The sequence below is a fragment of the Moschus berezovskii genome, chromosome 4 (assembly GCF_049115385.1).
Source record: "Moschus berezovskii isolate FMDL1 chromosome 4, NW_MosBer_1.0, whole genome shotgun sequence".
NCBI classification, from domain to species: domain Eukaryota; kingdom Metazoa; phylum Chordata; class Mammalia; order Artiodactyla; family Moschidae; genus Moschus; species Moschus berezovskii.
Window position 1 is genome coordinate 34,808,423 of NC_142463.1, and position 22,107 is coordinate 34,830,529.

At 43.8% G+C, this 22,107-nt stretch overlaps 1 protein-coding gene across 11 annotated transcripts in view; it reads left to right on the forward strand.

Moving 5' to 3' along the window:
- FGGY (FGGY carbohydrate kinase domain containing) overlaps positions 1-22,107 on the forward strand; it is a 516,773-nt gene that overhangs the window by 326,973 nt on the left and 167,693 nt on the right. For 10 of the 11 annotated variants that reach the window (XR_016037181.1, XM_088835336.1, XM_088835337.1 and 7 more), the window contains one exon: positions 20,227-20,334. The exons of the other annotated variant lie outside the window; for it this stretch is intronic. Coding sequence is in view for 9 of the 10 variants with exons in the window: in XM_088835336.1 (XP_088691462.1) it covers positions 20,227-20,334 (108 nt within the window). In the remaining variant the exon portion in view is untranslated. The remainder of the gene's footprint in view (positions 1-20,226; positions 20,335-22,107) is intronic. 11 annotated transcript variants of the gene reach the window in all.

Genomic DNA, 22,107 nt, shown 5'->3' on the forward strand with positions numbered 1-22,107 from the left:
ATCCCACCTCTCCGTTCCCATCTTGTTGTCCACAGGTTTGTTCTCTATTTTTGTGTGTCTGTTTCTGCTTTGCAATAAATCATCTTATTGTTTTTCTAGATTCCAGTCTCAGAGACAATTTTTTTTTGTTTGCTTGTCTGTTTGGTTTTTTTTAAAGGAATGTTTCCTGACTTTCTTTGGCCTTTCCATATTCTGTTCCTTCAGGTGAAAAAACTTTTTTTTCCCTTCCTTTCTTTCTTCCTGTCTCCCACCCCAAACGAACCTGCTAGAGTCTTCTCGTGCATCCTCTGAGACCCCGTTTCCATACCACCGTCTCCGTGCCAGTGCCCTAGTCAGATGCTGTCACACTTGCAGAACTCTAACCTCCCAGTTATACTTCACTTTAATCAAGTTCAGGCTGTTCACCACTAGAAGAGCTCGTGTTCTTTCTCCATGTTTAGATTTTAGAGATGACTCATTCAACAACCACAGGTCCTCCTCATGGTGTAGAATTGTAGATAGCTGTCTTTGCATTCCATACAGCAGGATAAATCGCAAACCTAGACTTTCTTATCCCTCAGCTTTCTGTTTCTCTTTTCCCTCTTCCTCCTCATTTGTTCTCTTCTCTTCTTCATCATAAGAAAGTCCCAAGCACACATTTTATGTCCGTCATTTTTTTCAAGTTTCTTTCATTTACTACTCAAGGAGAAAGTCCATCTCTTCCATTGACTGGCCTGCCCTGTGACCATGCTATGTAAGGAATTTTTTCTCAATTGGCCTGTGGAACAGCTGAAATGCCCCCAACTGTTAGCCTCTAACCATTAATGTTATAAAACAAAATGGTGTCTGTCAATATTGACTTTGGTAAGCTTGTCATCTGTGTTTTTTTCAAGTAGACAATTTGCTTTTTTTACAAACCCTATAGAAGTGGAAGTGTAGAAGCTTTTGTTTTTATTAACTATTTTAATAATTTTAATCCACTGAGTAATTTTAAGACATATTAATTTGTGCATGGGGTAAATGACATTGGGCCATTGAGCACATGAAATCATTTTCTGTCTGCCCTGAAATGGTTTGGGAGATGAGGCTGGTCAATCACTTTAGCTCAGTGCCTCCCTAGAAAGATCCCATTAAGTTTTTGGCCAAGAAGATGGTAATATTTCATGATGAAACTTGAAATTAAAAATTTACAGATGACTTATGCTTTTTTTTTTTTTTTATCTTCCTCCCTGTTTTTATTCCCTGAAATCATTTGCATGAGAAGGAATTTCATTAGAATCCCTCGTTGAGAACCTCTGTAATGGACAAAATTAAACTTGGAGAGAAATTCTCTCACAGCTTCTATGGACTGAGATATGTTAAACAGTAGGTTAAACAGCTTGTTTATCTACTATTGGTCACCAACTCAGCTAGCACCTCATTTCTAATACCTGAGCCTCCTCCCATGATCCCAGGCAAAAGTCATCGCAAGTTTGTTTGTGTTGTCATAGCACTTTATTCTTATGAATGTCATTGCATTCATTTTATTTTATGAAGTAGCAAATGGCAACCGAGGAATGGATGAGGAAGATGTGGTACATATATACAACGGAATATTAGCCATTAAAAAGAATGAAATGTTGTCATTTGCAGTAACATGGATGGACCTAGAGATTGTCATGCTGAGTGAAGTAAGTCAGACAGAGAAGGGGAAATATTGTATAACATCCCTTATATGTGGAATCTAAAAAGAAATGGTACAGATGAAGTTACTTACAAAACAGAAACAAATTCACAGACGTAGAAAATGAACTTGTGGTTGCCGGGGAAAAGGATGGTAGAGAGAGAGAGTTAGGGAGTTGGGGATGGACATGTACACACTGCTTTATTCAAAATGCAAGACCAACAAGGACCTCTACTGTATGGCACAGGGAACTCTGCTCAACGGTACATGGCAGCCTAAATGGGAGGGGAGTTTGGGGGAGAAGGGATACGTGTGTATATGGCTGAGTCCCTTTGCTGTTCACCTGAAGCTGTCATTGTTAATCAGCTATATTCCAATACAAAATAAAAAGTTTTTTTTTATTTTTTAAAAAAGGTAGCAAATGGTGTGTGTCTCTGCCACTCGCCCTTGAGCTCCCAAGCCTAGTCCTTGAGCTCCCAAGGGCCATGACGGTGGCTCATTCATCTCTGATGCTCAGGGTCTAGCATATACTGAGCTCCAGTCTGCCTTGTCCCATCAATAGTCAGTGGACATTTCTTGAGTAACTACTATGTGCCAGGTATTTTGAAGTATTTTGATGCTGGGAGGGATTGGGGGCGGGAAGAGACGGGGACGACAGAGAATGAGATGGCTGGATGGCATCACCGACTCGATGGACATGAGTTTGAGTGAACTCCGGGAGTTGGTGATGGACAGGGAGGCCTGGCGTGCTGTGGTTCATGGGGTCGCAAAGAGTCGGACACGACTGAGCGACTGAACTGAACTGAACTGATTCCTTGTAGTAAACCTCTAAAGCACTGCTGTCCCTCTTACAGATGAAAGAGAATGTGAGTGATATACCTAGTCATGCAGTCAGTCAGTAGCACAGGTGTCTGAGCTCAGGTCACTGAGAGCCAAGAACTGTGTTCTTTCTCCCTTCCTTTAGAGCTTAAAAGATCTTTCAGGCACCCATTGATAAGATTTAACTACCATCTCTATAACAGCGTGAACAATATTTCTAGAACTGTGAGCATCCATTCAGAGAAGAATCAGAATAAGGGGCCCAGAAGGAACTTTAAAGACCATCCAATTGAGTTCTCTCATTTACAGATGGCAAAGTGGAGTCCCAGAGAGGACAGAGGTCTTGGCCACCATCTCCTTTACCAGCTGGAATCATATGATCCTTCCCCTTCTGATCCCCCCTACAGGCAGTCCCCTAAGCTCTTAGCAAGTTCCACAACCCTGTGCACAGAGTGGCCCCTGTTGACCTCTCTGACCCCACATCACACAGCGTCTCCTTTCCCTTCTCTCTCCTACAATCCTGCAGTGCTGCACTCCCTGCTTCCTCTCCTTCCCTCTTTCAGTGGCCCTTTCCCACTCCTCCGGGTTAATTCCCTCTTAGCTGTCATATCTTAGTTCAGACATCATCTCTTTCTGCAAGCTTTCAGACTCCACTCGGTGGGATATCTGTGTGCCCCATTGTACGTACCTTTATCACAGGGCTTTTTGTGCTGTTTGTTTGTTGTTAGCTGGGTATACGTCATCCTTGCTCAGTGGTGTGAATATTGTGGCCTGTTCATTTCTGTATCATGAGTGCCTGCTACAACCCCGACACAAAGTTGGCTTTTGATGAATTTTTAATTAAACGATTGTTCACTTAGGACTCAGGTTGGAAATGGGACAAGCCTTGGAGGTGTGGTGGTGTTGAATGCTCATCTTGGTATCTTGAAGGTATTCCTGAGGGCTTTCCCAGTCTTGAGGATCCAAAGAAACCCACCATTCCATAATGCTATGATTTCCTGGTGTCCCCTGTGCCTGGGTACTGCACTGAGAACTTCTGGCATGACAGGTGCAGCTTCCTCACCCAGATCTGATGGTCTCATAGTATCTGCCCTTTACTGCCACTAAGGGAAAAGCTGCTTTCAGAGCAAGGAGAGCTGGGGAGGGCTTCTCAGCCAGCATTGCCAAGAGCAGTCAGGATTTAGACTAAATTCAAAGGCCAGAACCTCAAGACCAGGCATGTCATGAGTGAGAGATGGAGATGAAGGTCTTGGGCGAAATGTTACCTAAATCAAGACAGAAGTAGGTCTGAAGGGCTGACAGCCCCCGTCCGCTTTGAGAGGTCCAAGGCTCACATGTATGTTTTGGGTTTTCTGGCTTGGGCTGGTCAGGTGTTTTAAAGGTCCACGGTCAGAGCAGCAGGTCTGAAACATTCAAAGAATGGAGCGGCAGAAGGTGGTAAAGAGCACAGTTTGGGAAGAGTAGATGGTTAAATGAGGTGAAGGATATTCTGGGGAAATGTATTTGAGGCGACGCCTCTGTTCCCCTGCCTAGAACTGTTGACTTAGCAAAGTAGAAGAAACCACACATCCTTACGCACCAGGAGGCCGATCCAGAGCTTGGAGATTCCTGAGACCAGGGAAGGCCGGGCTCTGTGTGGACACTTACGTAGACTGTGACCGCAGGAACTTTCGGGCCACATAACAGACAATTATCATTCATTATGCATTCAATTGTGAATCAAAACAAACCAGACTGAACCACTGTGCAAGTTTGGCCTCTGGTAATCCTGAATAAGTGCTTGAGATGGGGGAAGCAGTGGGTTTGTGGACTTCCAGCTGCAAAGTAACCAAAACAGAAACTGGGAATGTATTTCCCCCATTGTCTGCAAGAAAAAAATTCTCTACTGTTCAGCATGTCGTGAAAAGGCTTTCATCATCCAACCTCTTCCTGCTCTCCACGCATATGTCTGACATTTAATATTTTCTTGTCCTGCTCCATGGCGGCCTGACCTTGGGCAAGTTATATAACCCTCCTGGGCCTCAGTTCCTTCATCTGTAAAATGGGAATACAGGTAGCTATCTTACAAGCCTATAATAATTGTTACGTGAGATAGTGCAGGTAAAGCCACTGACACAGTCTCTTGCTCACACCTTGTGCCAATTCAACATGTGTATGAGTTTTGTTATTATTACTATATATTCTACACTTTAGCCAAATCATAACAGCTTCTTCAAGCCATTATTATGCTAAGAACTTACACCTTTATTGAAAAGTTTATCAGAGTCACTTGCCATTGGGGGATTAGCTGTTGGACATGATGACGACACTGAAAACTAGGACAAGGACAGAATCTTTTTCATCTTTATTTCTCCAGGGCCTGACACGTAGTAGGTGCTCAATTAAACGTTTGCTGAAGCAGTGTGTGAAGTGTCTCTGTTCCAGAGAATCTTGATTCCACAGAGGCCCCAGATGTTGCCTGGGCCCTCCTCTCTTCCCCCGTCTTAGGGACCTGCTGGGTGTCAGAAACCACACGAGGTGCTTTACATGCAGTCACAGCTCATAGCCCCAGCTCTAGAAGGCAGCTGTGGAGCTCTTCACAGATGAGTGCAGAGCCTCAATTAACAGAAATGCCTCAAGTGTAAACATTAGTTGGGTTTTTTTTTTTTAAACCATCAGCCCATTAGGGACACAACTTGAGATCCAAGCCATCCTCATGGTCTGGCTAAAAAAAAATGAGACCCACATTCCTTCCACCCAAACCCTACTGTATCGCCAGCCATTCGCACCCTCTTCCGGCATCTCAGTTATTTGCACCTGAGCAGGATTAACCAGGCCAGTCTGCTCTCTCCACTCAGAAAAATGTAGATTAAACATTGCCTGGCTTACCATTTCCTGGTTCAGGAAGTTAAATAATCAGCTATCACTTGTTGATTATTTACTGCGTTCAGGTACTATGTCAGGGTTTTCTCTCTGTTGTCGCTAATACTCCTGAACCTTCTGGAAGTTAAATACTCTTGTCTGTCGCTGACATGGGAGAAACCAGGATTCACCAGAGTCTCATAACTTGGTAAAGAACGTGTGTGCAATGAGGGAGACCTGGGTTTGATTCCTGGGTCAGGAAGATCCCCTAGAAAAGGGAATGGCTACCTATTCCAGTATTCTTGCCTAGAAAATTCCATGGACAGAGGAGCCTGGTTGTCGCGGAGTCAGGGGGTCGCAGAGTCAGACATGACTGAGCTACTAACACTTTTCACTTTCATAACTCACTGCACAAGTTTTGATTCCCTACCTGGCTCAGCCGAAATCCTCTTCTTTATGGCACTATTTGGCCTTGAGGAAGGAGTCTCACCAGCCCCAGACCCCATTAACCAGAGCTCTATCCCCCAGAGGCCAGCGTGGAGGGTCGAGGAGTATCTCTTCCCACCATGGCTGTGTGCTCAGTCACCACCCTCCGACAGCCTGCCAGTGAAGTGGAAAAATAGCGCTGACTCCTTACCCTGACATCTGTCCCTCAGGTGAGAGCCAGATTCTCAGATTGCCAGGCCAGTGGCAAATAAGCCCACACCACACACACAGCGTTCTGCCGGAATTCACACATCCTGGAAGCCAGGCTGGCCCTGGTGGCCAGTTTCATTTAATCTTATCTCTGATTGCTGCATGATGAGTGGAGAGAGGGAAGCAGGACCCTAGGGAAGCGCACTGAGCTCCAGAGCCCGGGCTTGGTTCACTCATTAAGGGAAGCCTTAGGCAGTGCCATTATTCTTGCAAGCACCAAGGGCCTCTCTAAACCCACAGCCCAGGCTTACACCCAGAATGGGAAGGGCTGCTTCCACCGACCCTCTTAAATCCATTGACTGCTCTGGTTCCCAGACAGCCAAGAAGCAGCTAGCTATGGAAGGAAGAGCACGGCTTTTGGAGTCAGACAGACAGACCCAGACCCATCCCCTTTCTGCCCCTTGGTACCTGTGTGACCATGAACAGGGCTTTGAATTTTGTGAGCTATGGTTTCTTCATCTGTAAATCAAAGCGGAAGTTGCTCAGTCCTGTCGTACTCTTTTGCAGCCCCATAGCTGTAGGACCGTAGCCTACCAGGTTCCTCCATCCATGGGCTTTTCCAGGCAAGAGTACTGGAGTGGGTTGCCATTTCCTTCTCCAGGGGACCTTACCTAAGAGGGATCAAACCCTGGTCTCCCGCATTGTAGGCATATGCTTTTACTGTCTGAGACACCAGGGAGGCCCTCTGTAAATCAAAGAAAATCTATAAATATGTAAAAACCATCAGACATACTAACTCTTTGGCAAATGTTAGCTGTCTTCCCTTCCCTTTTCCCCTGTGTTTATTTGCAGTGCCTTTATGTATGTATGTATATATATATATATAAAAACCATTATATTGAGTTGGCCAATAATTTCATTTTTCCATAAGATGTAATGGAAAAACCAGAACAAACTTCTTGGCCAACCCAGTAATTGTCATTTGTTACACTGTGAGCTAAATATGCTTTCCAGGTAGCTCAGTGGTAAAGATTCCACCTGCCAATCCAGGAGACACAGGTTCTATCCCTGGGTAAGGAAGATCCCCTGAGGAAGGAAATAGCAACCCACTCCAGTATTCTTTGCTTGGAAAATCCCATGGACAGAGGAGCCTGGCGGACTACAGTCCATGGGGTCACAAAGAGTCGGACACAACTTAGCACAACTAAATACATGACTGATCTATAACAAAGAAATTTTATTTAAACCACTCTTCCAGAACTGTAACCCTGACCTACATCAGGTCATTTAGTTTATATTTTGCAGATACCTGCTTTTTTCTCTTTTTCTGCCCACTCCCCCATGGTTGTTTTCTAAGGAAATCCAGATGGGCCCTGGTCCATTCTCGTACACTAACTAGCCTATAGCCTAGTTGGAATCAGGCCTGCTTCACGTGCAGGTGACCGATGCATAACAAAAGCTGCCTCCTGGCCGTTGCCCACTGCTGAACTTTGTTACTCTGCAGCCCTCCTTTCATTTGTTTCTGATTGTTCTGCAGTGTTTACATATCGCCTATATTAGCATGGTCTTTTATAAGACCCCTCAGTCAACTTCCCCTCTGAACATCCAGCATCCTTTCTTCTTTAGTCCCTTTGCCTCTGTGGTACAAGTCATGTCTCTTTTATAAGATCTCATTTAAATAGGAAAGCAATTTATGAAGTAATTTCTTTTTATCTAAACATGAGACTCCCTTAATATTCTTAATTTCTATTGAGTATAGATCAGAGGCTTCCCTGGTGGCTCAGTAGTAAAGAGCCCGCCTGCAATGCAGGAGAAGCTGGACATGCAGGTTCGATCCCTGGGTGGGGAAGATCCCCTGGAGGAGGAAATGGCAATCCACTCTAGCATACTTGCCTTGAGAATCCCATGGACAGAGGAGCCTGGAGGGCTACAGTCCTTGGGGTTGCAAAGAGTCGAACACAACGAGAACGCACGCGTGCATAGAGAGGAGGAAAAAAATACTCTGGAATGTGTGGGTTCTCTCTTTTTTTTTTTTCTCTTTCTCTCCCCAGTGTAGGAAAATCTCATCATGCCTGTTGAATTTGCGAGATATATATTCCATCAAGGTCCAGAAGGCACTGGGCTTGCTCCAGACCAAATATGGAAGAGAGGGCTCCCTGTCTCCTGTGTTCTTACAAACTTTTTCCTCTAAAACAATGTCTCAGAAAAGATAGGGACTCTTACGTCCCATCTGAGTCTAAATCCTGATTCTGCCTTTTGGAAGCTGGGAACTTGAGTTAATATCTGTAAAGCTCAGCTCCCTTTCCCATCAGAATCACATACAGCACAGGCCATCCCAGCATCTTGGGATATATGTGAAAGTGCCCCCCGTCCCCATCGGATGACAGAGAAGTTTCAGGACATATCACTGCATTTGATGGCAGTGACTCTTCAGCACCCTGGATGCCTGGTCCAGAAATGGCAGGACAGAGGGCCATGATCACTTGTCTGCTCTGGACATGCTGGTAGCCAGAGAAGGCTGGGTTTCACACCATTTCTCCCCATCTTCTTTCTCCTCACCTCCATCCAGCCATCACTGTGTTTTGATGTTCTCAGTCTCTGTTGTTATAGAGAAAATGTAAGGGGTAAAGCTCTTCACCCTGAGTTTTGAATAAACTTCTCTGTTTATAATACTTTTGTAGTTACTCATTGAGGGAAGTATCATAAATATGGATAGTTTTTTGTTTCTTTTCTGGCTTTATCTTCTATGAGGCCAAGAATGGAGAGAAAATTCTGCAGAGGAGGATTCTTCAGGTCTAGACTTGCATGGACATGGCTCAAGTTCCTGAGTATCCCCTGATTAGCAGGAGTGGGAGGTCTGGGGAGCACTTCCAAAAGGCAATAACTGATGCATATGCACAGAAATTCTTTTATCAAAAGAGGCTCCCAAATAAATCAGCCAAGGCTCTCTTTGCCTTTATATTATATGCTTTTACCAGGGTAAAACCTCGATTGTGTTTAATCCCAGTGACAGATCTTGCCAGTAGAACTGAACTCATCCGAGTGAGAGTTTGATTCTTATCTTGCATTCTCTTCTCTAGAGCCAGTGCAACTTCTGTACCCTACTTTAGCATTCTAGTCAAGAGCATGTCAGATTGTACATTTTAAAATTAAACACCCACGTGTATGCCAATCCATAAATAAGAAATACACTTTGGCCGGTATGGAGGTGATGATATTAATACAGGCTTCATTTCCCTGGGTCACTGAATGTACCAGGCACAGCACCAATGCCTATAATAGACTGTGGCACATTTAATCTTTACAAATCTGTAAAAAGAGGTCCTCTGCACCCCATTTTTCAGATGACCACCCCCAAGGGGCTAGTTCACACAGCAAGTTAAGACAGAACATTGAATATTAAACCAGAAAAGCAGAGTCCATGGTCAGATTTATGAGATGATAGCTGAGGCCAGACCACGATCTTAATAAGGGACATGCAGAAAGAGATCAGGAGCAGGGTTGGGAGAGAAATGTCCAGAACTTAGCAGGCAGAGTCAGAGCACGTCTGATGGTGGTGCTGTGTCATAGGTGCCAAGGGTCTGTCACGAGGGAAAAGGCTGTGTCATCCCCCTCTGGACCTGCTGATTTGCTCAGCCTTAGTTATGAAACAACTCCCTGGCATCATTTCCACCCCACCCACCCCCCGCTATAACTTTTTTTTTTCCTTTAAACTTTTTATTTTATACTAGAGTATAGCCAATTAACAATGTTGTGATAGTTTCAGGTGGGCAGCCAAGGGACTCAGCCATACATATACATGTATCCATTCTCCCCCAAACTCCCCTCCCATCCAGACTGCCACATAAGATTGGGCAGAGTTACTTGTGCTATCCTGGAGGACCTAACTGGTTATCCATTTTAAATATAGCAGTGTGTACATGTCCATCCCAAACTCCCTAATTATCCCTTCCCCATATCCTTCCCCCCAGCAACCATAAGTTCACTCTCTAAGTCTGTGAATCTCTGTCTGTTTTGTAAGTAGGTTCATTTATATAATTTCTTTTTAGATTCTGCATATAAGGGATATCATGTGATATTTCAGCTTCTCTGTTCTAGGCACCTTTTTAAAGGGCACCTAAATTCTATAAGGGGGAGCTGCTTTACATAACAGCTAATTTGGAATCAAAAGAGCATTGGTTGAACTGTATTTGAGAACTGCTTAGTAGCACTGTGCTCATTTATGGGGGGTGTGACAAAAATAGAAAATACAGTTCTGATTCTGAGGGTCCAATTCACTATGTAACATCAGAGCAACAGAGCTAAGAGTCTGTCTGATGGGTGAACACTGCACACTCAGAGCACCCTCCTCCTCTTTAGCTCCCTCCCGCACTCCCCGGTGGCCCCTCCCCCATTACAGAAGAAACTGTAGTTTACCCACCACAGATTGTTTGGACTGTGAAAAAGAGGCCAGATATGATTTTACATCTTTGGGGTCACACAGGTCTCAAAGCTTCCAAAGCTGAAGCCAGTCTGAGCTCCCTGGAGCACATCAGGCATTTGTGCAGAGAAGGTTGAGTGTGGCTTCTGGCCTGCAGCAGAAAGGAAACTGGGGGAACTTCAGGAGGACCCCCAAAGTCTTCTTGGCTATTCAGTCTCTCTTGCAGTCAACTTTGGGTGTGTTCAATATGAGTGGATAAGAAACAGATGAATGACATTGCTGTTGTGATCACATACCAATTTCAAGATGACGAAGAAGGAGGTTTAAAGGGTCTAAAATCCTTTGCAAATAATTCAGGACGTTACAGGCAATATCTGGCAGCCTCCCGCCATCCCCAGATTGGGGACTATTCTATTGGGTGACACACCTGCTCAGTGCCCTCCCCGCCTGCCCACTCAGACTGCTGCTGCTGCTGCTAAGTCACTTCAGTCGTATCCGACTCTGTGTGACCCCATAGACGGAAGCCCACCAGGCTCCCCCATCCCTGGGATTTTCCAGGCAAGAGTACTGGAGTGGCTTGCCCCAGAAAATATCTATGAACGGATTTTATGTGTTCTTATTTTGCTCAAACTGAAATAAAGGGATTGAGTTTCTAGGAAAGGCAGACTTTACTGGAGGACTCTGAACCTTTCCCAAACCTCCAAATAGAGGAGAGGAAAACTTGGCAGGTTTGAGCTTTATTAGCCACAGGTCACTTATAGTGATTGGATATGTGTTTTATTCTACTTTTGTTCTTAATGTAGGTGAGATAATTAATATTAATTATTAGTAAATTTATTTAAACTATTAATAAATTAATAGTAATTTTAGCCATTTCTTGCATATGTGTGATGATTTCATTTACAAAGCATACTCTGTAGATATAAGTACATATTATGTGTGTATTTATAGATCTCGGTATATACATTTACAAATGTAATGTTAGAATTGCCTACGTCATGGAAGTACAGAGAGCTAAGGGAAGATGCAAGGAGGCATACCCAGCTGGGAACTGGGAGAGAAGTCAGAGTTCAGAGAAGGTTTCCCAGAGCAGGTAAAGGTAATATGGAACAGAGTCTTATAAAAGGACATTTTAGAGTTAGTCAGGGGAAGGTGAGAGGGGCTGCCCTTTTTTTTTTTTTAATGTATATTTCAGATAAGCAGTGAGGTTTTCTTTCTTTTTTTTATTTTTTTGGCCATGCCCCACAGCGTGTGGGATCTTAGTTCCCCAACCAGGGATTGAACCAGCACCCTCTGCATTGGAAGCACAGTCTCAAACTCTGGGCTACCTGGGAATTCCTGGGGCTGCCTTTTAGGAAGAGAGAGGAGAATTGATGAAGATTCAGAGATGAGAAAGAAAATGGCTCACTTGTGGAATTTCTATGCTGTGATGAGCTTACTGCAGGAAAAAATAAAAATGATAGGGCAAAGAGTAGGGGAAATGACCACATGTACCAAAGGTCTGTTTGGCCAAATCATACATAGATCAGGTCAGAGAGGTGGGAATGTCTGGTCAATGTCTAAAGGATGTAAGTAAAGGAAGTGATAGAATTATATTTGTGTATTAGAAAGACCACTGGTCTGCAGGTGTGGAAGTTAGTCTCTGATGGGGCTTACAGATTGCAGGGAGGAGGACAATATTTGAGGCAAATAAACCAGTTTAATTGCTTTTGCAAGAACCCAAGCAAGAAAAGGTAAAGGACTGACTAATGTGATGTCTGTGGGGAGAAACATAAAGGTTTCTGTTTGAAAATAGAGTTGACCGTACGTGCGACCTAATGTAGAGCAATGAGTGAGATGAAGAGGTCAAGAATGATATTCTGCTGGTTGAGTGAATAGGGTACCATCTAGTAAGACAGGGACCCCAAGACAGGAGGAGCCCTGGGAGGAAGAATGACAAGGTCTGTCTATATTGGACATGTTGATTAGACATTCGGGTCAAATGTCCTGCATTTGGAATAAAAATCTGAAGCTCAGCAGCATAAAAATTGTCATAACTACCTGAGAGTGAGCTGACCCCGAGAGGTGTGGTAAGTGAGACAAATCCAGCAGGAAGGAGGAAGAAGAGCCACCAGAGAGATGGAGCTGATGAGGGATAGGATCTGGAATTATCCCCATTTATAGCTGAGGAAAGGGACTCAAAGAGATTCAAAGTTTCATGGCTAGGATGCAACCCAACCATAACTGACAGCCAGCTTTTGGTCAAGAATCTACCAGCAATACGGGAGACCTGGATTCGATCCCTGGATCAGAAAGATCCCCTGTGGGAAATGACAACCCACTTCAGTATGCTCGCCTGGAGAATTTGGTGGACAGAGGAGCCTGGCAGGCTACAGTCCATGGGGTCACAAAGAGTCAGACACAACTGAACATCTAACAACACTTTTCCTGACTCCAAGGTCTATGCTCATATTACCAAACCATGTTTATTTATTACCTTTAAGATAACACATTGTTCTCACCATTTTGTAGGAGAGGCTCGTTGCAATTCAGCCTGAGAAGTGCAAAAATAGAGGTGAATGCTAAAAGCCCCCATTCATAAACAGAATTCTCTGTGCTCTTTTTTTGTACTGTGTAGTGAGCTGGGAGCTGGCTGGAATGTGTGTAAATGGTTTTTTCTAGTAAGACGATAGCACAGTCCATTTGGAGGGAGAGATGAGCCACCACGGAAATACCCAGTCCCACACATGCCTGCGGCTACCCTCTTAAATTCCCAACCTGGCTGGAGGCACTCAAAACAAAACCTCCTGTTCCCTCCCAGGACCACTGGCGCCTGCAGCCTGCCTCCTGCCCCTGCCAGAGGCTTAGGCCAAGCTTGGGATGATGGGATGGGGGAAGGCAGAGTGGACGTTGCTGGAGCAGCTCCCTGCCCTGAACCCGGTCACTGCTCCCAGAAACGTGTAAGCAGGCGCCTGGGTTTTATCACCACAGGGAAACTCAGCTGACTGTAGCATAGCCCTAGATGAAAAGTCAGCCAGTGGCATCCATCCTGGAGCCAGCTCGGAAACAGACATGAAAAGAAGCAGGAGCACATGTAGAGAGACTTCTAATCCCAACTCCACCATTTCTGATCCTTGTGATCCTGGGTAGTTCGATTACTGTCCCCATTCCTGTGTCTTCACCTGTAAAACGGGCTGTGTGTGTTTGACTCCATGAATTAGTAGGATTATTTTAAGTCTGAATGCAAATGTACTTTCAGAAGTCACTGTGCCTGGGTGACTACCCAGGTCATCCTGCTCTCCTGTGCCTACTAGATTGTAAACAGGGATTATGTCATTTACATGGCTCTCAACACCCATCTTTCTTTTTATATTTAAAACAGTAGTTTGAAGTCAGCGTGTATCTCGTAAGTAGTTGCTGAATATTCACTCAGCTAATGTAAGATATTACAGATAATAGCCATTGAATATAATCCATGAAGTTGGCGATCTGGAGAAGCCCCCAGTAATGTTAGCCATACGTCAGAAGTTGGTAGAGCAAAGTTGGGTACTTAGAGATGCCCCAAGAAGCAACCCTAGACAACCCCATGAGCCCCAGACCATGTGAGGGCGGAGTCTGTGTTGAAATATTAATAGCGTTCTGGAGAGTTCCGATTGGCCAGCTAAGGGAGAATGACTCAACTTTCAGGAATCAGAGAATCTCAAAGACAAAAGAGATATTAAACATCTCTAGTCCAGGCTATTTTATGGGTAAGGAAAATATGATTTGGAGAGAAAAATAAGTTGGTAGATCATAGCTTGGATCCTGCCTGGACCTTGCAATTACTCCTTTTGTATTTACGAGTTATTTGACCTCCTTCAGCTTAGATTTCCTCATTTGTGGAGTAAGTATAATAATAGTATCTATCTCATTGGGTTGTCATGAGTATTAAATGTGATAATGTCTGTAAAGTGCCTCGAAGAGTCTGGCGTGTAATAAACCCACAATAACTGTTAGCAATTGCTATTTTATTACTTATTATTATTATTTCTTCTTTCTGACTTTGAGGGTAGTTTCACTGAGACTTTTTCCCCTTCACCAGATTTTTAAAATGGAATCTTTGACAAGCAAAAGGATATGTTGTTGCAAAAATACACCCATCCTTCAGACCTTGTGAACTTTTATGTAAAGTAAAATGGAGAACTTTAAGCCCTCATAAAAATTGAGATGCTTGCACAGCTTCATGCCTCTGAGGCTTGTTACCTTGGATACCCTCCCTGTCCACCTAAGGAAGCGCTTATTCATCCTTTAGGGCCTGGCTCCCATGTGGCCACCTCTGTGAAGTGCTCGCTCTTCTCCCAGGCAGTTTGGGCTCCTACCACACTCCTCACCCAACTCACTGTAGCACTTGGCATGTGTTGTTATAATTTGTTAATTTCCACCTCTGTCTACCCCGTCTGACCAGGAGCACCTTGTGGAAAAGGGCTCTGCTTTATTGTTAATTCTTCTCCTTCTTCTCTTCTCTCCTCCCTTCTCTCTCCTCACTGTTCTTCTTCTTCTTCTATTATTATTATTATTCTGCCTTATTATTTTGTTAACCTTGTTGCTGATCTTAGTGCCTGGCATAGAGTGTGCAAGCAAATATTTTGGTTTATTGTAGGTTTTTATAACTTTATTACACATAATTAAGCAATATGTCAAAGGTTTCCATATAATTCATACTAAATTGAATGCTCATGTAACATCACCCATTAAAAGGAATATTCCAGAAGGGAATATTACCAGTACCTTTTAAGTGTAAAATTTTGACTTTACGATTTAATAAATGTTAACTATTTTCTTGTTGTATTTTGCTTAATGTTCCAGTTCTTAAAGTAAGTTTGAATCATGATTTGGACATGGCTCATGATAAGTAATCCTCCCAAGTTTATACCACCTGAAAATATGATAAACTTTGCTTCTGTATCAGCTTCTGTGTGCTCTGCTAAGTCACTCAAACTCATGTCCAGCTGTTTGTGACTCCATGGACTGTAGTCTGACGGGCTCTTCTGTCCATGGGATCTCCAGGCAAGAATACCACAGCAGGTTGCCATTTCCTTCTCCAGGGGATCTTCCTGACCCAGGGATTGAACCAGCACCCCCTGCGTCTCTTGCATTGGTAGGCAAATTCTTTACCACTGAGCCACCTGGGAAGCCCATCCTCTACTTCATTATTAAGAATGTTGACTAAATGAAACCAAGAATTCATCTAGAGACTTCCTTAATGGTGGTGGTGGTGGTTTAGTTGCTAAGTTATGTCCTACTCTTGCGACCCCATGGACTATAGCCCGCCAAGCTCCTCTGTCTGTATGATCTTCCAGGCAAGAATACTGGAGTGGGTTGCCATTTCCTTTTCCAGGGGATTTCCTGACCCAGGGATCGAACCCAGGTCTCCTGCACTGCAGGCAGATTCTTTACCAACTGAGTTACCAGGCTATGTGCTTAATGATAGCAGTTACTTTTGCCTATGGCCTTTCATCCCAGTCACCTGACTCTCCTGTCATACCTTCCTCATTTCAAGAACTAACGTTTACATGATATTTAACATATAATAAGCTGCTTATCAGAGAAGGCAATGGCAAGCCACTCCAGTACTATTGCCTGGAGAATCCCACGGATGGAGGAGCCTGGTAGGCTGCAGTCCGTGGGGTCGCTAAGGGTCGGACAGGACTGAGCGACCTCACTTTCACTTTTCACTTTCAAACATTGGAGAAGGAAATGGCAACCCACTCCAGTGTTTTTGCCTGGAGAATCCCGGGGACGGGGGAGCCTGGTGGGCTTCCGTCTATGGGGTCACACAGAGTCGGGCACGACTGAAGTGACTTAGCAGCAGTAGCAGTAGCAGCAAGCTGTTTATAGGTGACAGCTTATTTTATTTTCATGAAAGTCCTACCACATTTATATCATTCTTCCCATTTTGAAACTGAGGAAACTGAGGCTCAGAAAGATTCCCTTTCATAAGGTCACCTGGCTAAGAACATGGTAGTCACGACAGAGTGAAGACAGGCCTTTGACTCAATCCTTTCTTTCCCCTCTGCTCTTCACAAGTCTATAGGGAGAAACTTATCAAAAGCCTTTTGCATATGAAGCTTCCCTAACCTATGTGTCATCAAGGCCAGAAGGTTGGTTCAAAGTGAGTCTCTTTTGGCTCTAATGACCCTTGCTTTCTGCCCTTTAAAGGTAAATGAAGAACTCAAAGAAGCAATGGTAGCCTAAAATCAGGAAGAAATACAGAACAGGAACAAATACAAAACCTGCAGAGCCTGACTGCTTTGTATTTTTATAACCCTGTATACCTTGTGTATGCTATTTAAAGGGCTCCCCAGATGGCTCACTGGTAATCCACCTGCCAGTGCAGGGGACACAGGAGATGTGGGTTCAATCCCTGGGTCAGGAAGATCCTCTGAAGGAGAAAATGACAACCCTCTCAAGTGTTCTTGCCTAGAAAAATCCCATGGACAGAGGAGCCTGGTGGGCCACAGTCCACGGGATTACAAAGAGTCAGACATGACTGAGCAACTGAGCATGAGCATGTATGCTGTTTAACAGTCTCTGCCTCGGTTTACATATCTGAACAATAGGAATAATGATAGAATCTTCCGCTTAGGGTTATTGTGGGGATCAAGTGATTTAATTCCTGCAGTGTGCTTAGAATGTGGTCTTTAATAAGTACCCAATCAATTGTAGTGGTTGCTGTTGCCAATAGCGTATTATTGCTGGAAAGTCAGTGTCCTGTATGGACACCTGTTATTAGTGGAGGAAAATGCACTCCTTCCCTTTGAGTCCCAGGGCAGCCTATTTTTCTAACGTATTTAGGTTTACTGCAGAGGATTAAAGTACACATAAATACACGAATGTGCACTCAGTCTAAACAAACTCTTACCTGTTTTCTCCCAGAGCTTGGGAGTAATTGGAGGTGCTCGGGGAACATATATCTGTATGTTTCCTTGCTGTAGTCCGGCTGCCCAATGAGAAGCATGTGCCATTCCAAATGAGTGAACACAAGCAGGAATCAGCTCAGAGCATTCTGGACAGTCAGACAGAGCCTTCGCTTGCCATTTCTGAGCAGCAGAGTCCAGTCTGCCAGTGGAGTTCGGCAAAAATGGATACAGAAACATCTCTAAATCGTGGGGTTTGAAGTGCAGGGACAGTTGTGGGGGTGGCGGGAGTGATACAATACCCTCCTAAGCAATTTATACAAATTTTGTTTGTTTTTAAAAAGCATTTCCTGGGGTTTTAGGCCAGTATCTCCCTGGGCTCAGCTCCCATCTCAGCCATTTACAACCTTTGTGACTATGGACAACATGCCACCTCTCTGAAACTAATCTGTCGAATGGTGCTGGAAGAATTCTGGATGGGAAGGGGTGCAGGGCATGAAAAAAGATGGCTTGACTTTGGTGGGTGTCCATCCACCCATCTAAACCCTGGGGCTTACGTGCTTATGGGCACGGGCTGTCTTATTCACCCCACAGTGGCTCAGGCATTGCAGAGTAGGGCAGTAGTTTCTAGAGCTGGCATGTGATAAAATTCTCACTGGCAAAGACAAAATGATAAAAATGAAGACCGTTTAGTGTGTGCTGCTTCTGTCTGGAGCACTCTCTTTATCATGTACATATACAAACACCCATATATATGTACAAAATACAGATGTATACATGCTCACGCCTAAATAATTTCTGTGTATGTTTTCACCTTAATTCAAATACCACTTCTTCAGCAAAGTCTGACCCCTAGGTTGCATTAAGTACCTCACTTATGAGTCCTTATAATACCTTTTGATATTCTTTCATTCACTTATCACAGTTTGTATTTATACATTTGTGTGATACCCATCTTAGGGTGACCAGCTGTCCCTTTTGCCTAGTACTGAGAGTTTTCTAGGACATAGGAATTTTAATGCTAAAACTGAGAGAATCCTGGCCAAACCTGAATCATCAGCCCCCCTAGTCTGCTTTCCTCTTAAGAGAGCGGTTCCATGAAGGTGGAGACTGCACTCTTTTCTGTACGTTTACTTCCAGTGCCTGGATCACAACAGTAACTCAGGAAACATCTGCTGAACCCATCAAGAAATGAATGAATATATCAAAGTTAAATGGTCTTTCCTTGCAGGGAAAAAAGAACACCCAAAAAGCTCTTTACCTCTGAGATGACTTTAGGTATTAAGTTTACCCTTTTTATAAACTATCTTTATTTGACAAAATTTAAAGTTGATAATATTGTATAGTCTCCTGCCTTCCCTCACCCCCTTCCTTTTTGGGGATTGGAACTCCTACTGATTTGACTGATTTCACTCATTTAGTGAAAAGAGAACCAGAATAGTTAGAAGGTTTATCCATATGCTGAAGTTCTGTACTATAAACTCCATGAGGGAAGAAATTATAGATATATTCAGTTCACTTCTGTATCCCTAGGGCCGGGCATAGTAAGAGCTGAATAAACATTTGTAGAATAAATGAATGCATACATTCTCTGCCCAGCTTCAGGACACTCAGGAGTAGACCCAGTGTACCCAACTCGCTTTTCATCCTTACCTTCTCATATACCCTCCCACACCCATAACATCACTTCAGCATTCATCCCCACTGGGTGGATGAGATGCTCATGCCTTTCCAGATCAGTAAACACGTGTTCCATCACTGCCTGTTCTGTCTCATCCCTTGATGTACTTTCCTAACACCTAATGGACTTCCATGGTCTGCTACAAAAAGACATTGCCATATCTTGAATACCAGGAGCATCTGTCTCACCTGCATGGCTCTGTTCAAGCTATCCCCTTGACCTGGAATGCCTGTTCTGTTTCATCTTGCTAAATCTTACTAGTCTAAGTGTATGTCCCATTCTCTAAGAAGCCACAGTCTGGACCACTTCATTCCTTACCCAGTGTGCCCTTCCACAGCATTCCATGCTTTGTCTTTACCATCCCGTGGACCACACTGTTTTCTATTTGACTATTTACTTATCTAGCTCCCCCTAAATGAGGAGTTTCTTGCAGACTAGAGCTCTTTCTCATTCATCTCTGTGTCCCTAGTCAAGAGAGATAGTATGCTATTAGGTGTCTAATAAATGTTTGTAGAAGTAAGGGGATGTATCAGTTATCTCTTGCCTTAAATGTGTTAGGTGGAAAACAAACATAAGATCCTCATGACACACAACAAGACGTGTATTTTTGTTCATAAGTCCTATCAGTTGGCTGAGTGATTCTGGTGATCCAGGCTTGCCAGCTGCTGGTTGACTGAAAGGATTTGCTGGTCCGATTTTGGCTGTCTCATGTATCTGAATCATCACGTGTGACAACTGGACTGACTCAGCTTTCTGCACATGTATCCAGAAGGCTCACTGGGGCATGTACTCATGGCCGAGGGAGAGGAGGAAGAAAAGAAGCACACAGTTCTTGAAGTTTTGGCCTGAAAACTGGTGCACAGTGTCACTTCTGCTCCATTCTGTTGGCCAGACCAGGTGACAAAGTTGATCCAGACTCAAGGGATGGGAACCCCACCTCTCAATGACAGGGACTACGAAGTCACATTGCAGAGCAGGTGGATGCAGAGAGGGCTAGAAAATGGGGACCACGACTGCAATCAGTTCACTACAGAGAGGGAGCCAGCCAAGGACTGTCACATCAGTTTCTTTCCAAAATGATCTCTTTTGTTACCTTGACACCTGGATGAGTTTATCAGAAAGGTTTTTTAAAGAAGAAGCCTTTAAAGAAGAAGCCAGGCCCATTCTTTGGCAGGAGTGACTTCCCCACCATCAAAGGTATTTAGCAAGAAGCGGAATTCCATGGTCAGAGGGACCTCACATGGGAAGAAGATAAGACTGCTTCTAGCCTTGAGGGTCAATATTTTCACATACTTTGTCCCTTTCTTTCCAGATCAGCAAAAACCCAATCTTTGTACCAGGTGTCTGGGGCCCTTATTTCTCAGCCATGGTCCCTGGGTTCTGGCTGAATGAAGGTGGTCAGAGCGTTACTGGAAAATTGGTAAGTTGACACTTTCTTCCTATGGTCTTTAATGTTTTCCCACCCTTGACTAGTCCATTTTGTCATATTCTTTATACCCAGTATCTGAAAGATTTACAGACTCTTAAATCAGAATTAACTTTTCCTTAGCACACAACCTCACATATGGAGCATATGCAGCCTGTGTTTGCCAAAGGAATAAATGTTGGTCCAGGCATTGATGACTAACCGATCTTCTCACCTAGCTTTCTTTTCACATAACAACCCATTTTTCTCATGGCAACAAGAGTGATGTTCTACTCCGTGAAAAAGACTGTGTTCATCCCTAGCCAGCATCCTTCACTGGTTCCTCATAGCGCTGGGGGCATAGTTCAGATAGTTTTCTGGGCACATCATCCCTTTGTGGTCTATCCCTTCCAGTCTGGCATGGGTACTTGTCACTAAGGCTGGATTGCCCTGCTCACGGCTTCCCCATGGCTCTTGTTATTCGACTCCTCTGTGTCTTTGTATGTGCTCTGCTTGGAGAGTTCTTTGTCACTTGCTAGTTTTGCTTGATCTTTAAGACATAACTTCAGTTCTTAGCACATTTTGAGATAATCTGTCTTTTCCAGAAATCTAGGAGCTCTTTAAAGGTGTAGACCATATCATACTTCTCTTTGTATCCAGCCCAGTGCAATCCCTGGGTCAGGAAGGTCCCCTGGAGAAGGGGCATGGCAACCCACTCCAATATCCTTGCCTGGAAAATCCCATGAACAGAGGAGCCTAGTAGGCTACAGTCCATGAGTTACAAAGAGTCAGATACGACTGAAATGACTTACATGCAGGAGCTCTTTAAAAGTATGGGCCATATTGTACTTCTTGTATCCAGCCCAGTGCCTGGTTCATAAAAGGGGCTTAGAGAAAATGTGTTGAATTCATGGGGTCATCTCATAGGGAAGACAGAAGATCAATAAAAGTGAGATGTGTACTATACCTGAGGTATAAAACACAGAGCTGGAACAAAGCTAGATTAAGAAATTCTTGGCAGTGGAGACAGTATTTGTGCTGAACTTTAATAATAAATAGGGACCAACCAGACAAAGAAAGGCAGGGATATTTTCTAGGTAGGAGAACTGGCATAGACACAAAGATATCTGAGTGAAAAATAACAAGGCATATTTGAGGATAATTGCAAACTTTCAATTGTGGCATAAACTGTTCTTAGAAAAATGGCTTACAATAAAATTGGGAGAGCTGGTCAGGGACTCACAGAAGAAGTCCCTACCAAACATGCTAAGGAGTTGAACTTTAGGTAGTAGACCAAGAGGAACAGGTGAAAGATTGGAAGAGTGACAGATGTTGTCAGATCTCTGTTATAAAAACTGGCTAGTAGCCATCAAGAAGAAGGCTTAGGCATACATACCCCAACGAAAAGAGACTAGCTTCAATAGAATGGCCCACTGACAAAAAGCCATGAGGGCTTGGATGAGGACAGTGGCAATAATGACTGAGAATTGAGGCCGAGAGATCAGCAGACCTTTGAGGGATTAAATATGGAAAAGCAAGAGAAAATGAGATCCAGTCAGGGTTACCCAGCGTCACATCTACTGTGTTGTATTGAAATCATCTGTTTATGGTCTGTTCCTCTCCAGCTCTTCTGAACGCTCAGCCAAATCAAAAGTGGGCTGATCCCAAGCTGAATGTGGATACAAGTGACCATTAATTTCCATTTCTCAGTGTGTTTGTATTTTATTCTTAGATGCCTTGCATTCTCTCAAAGTTGATGGATGCATAGGTGAATGGCTAGATTCAAAG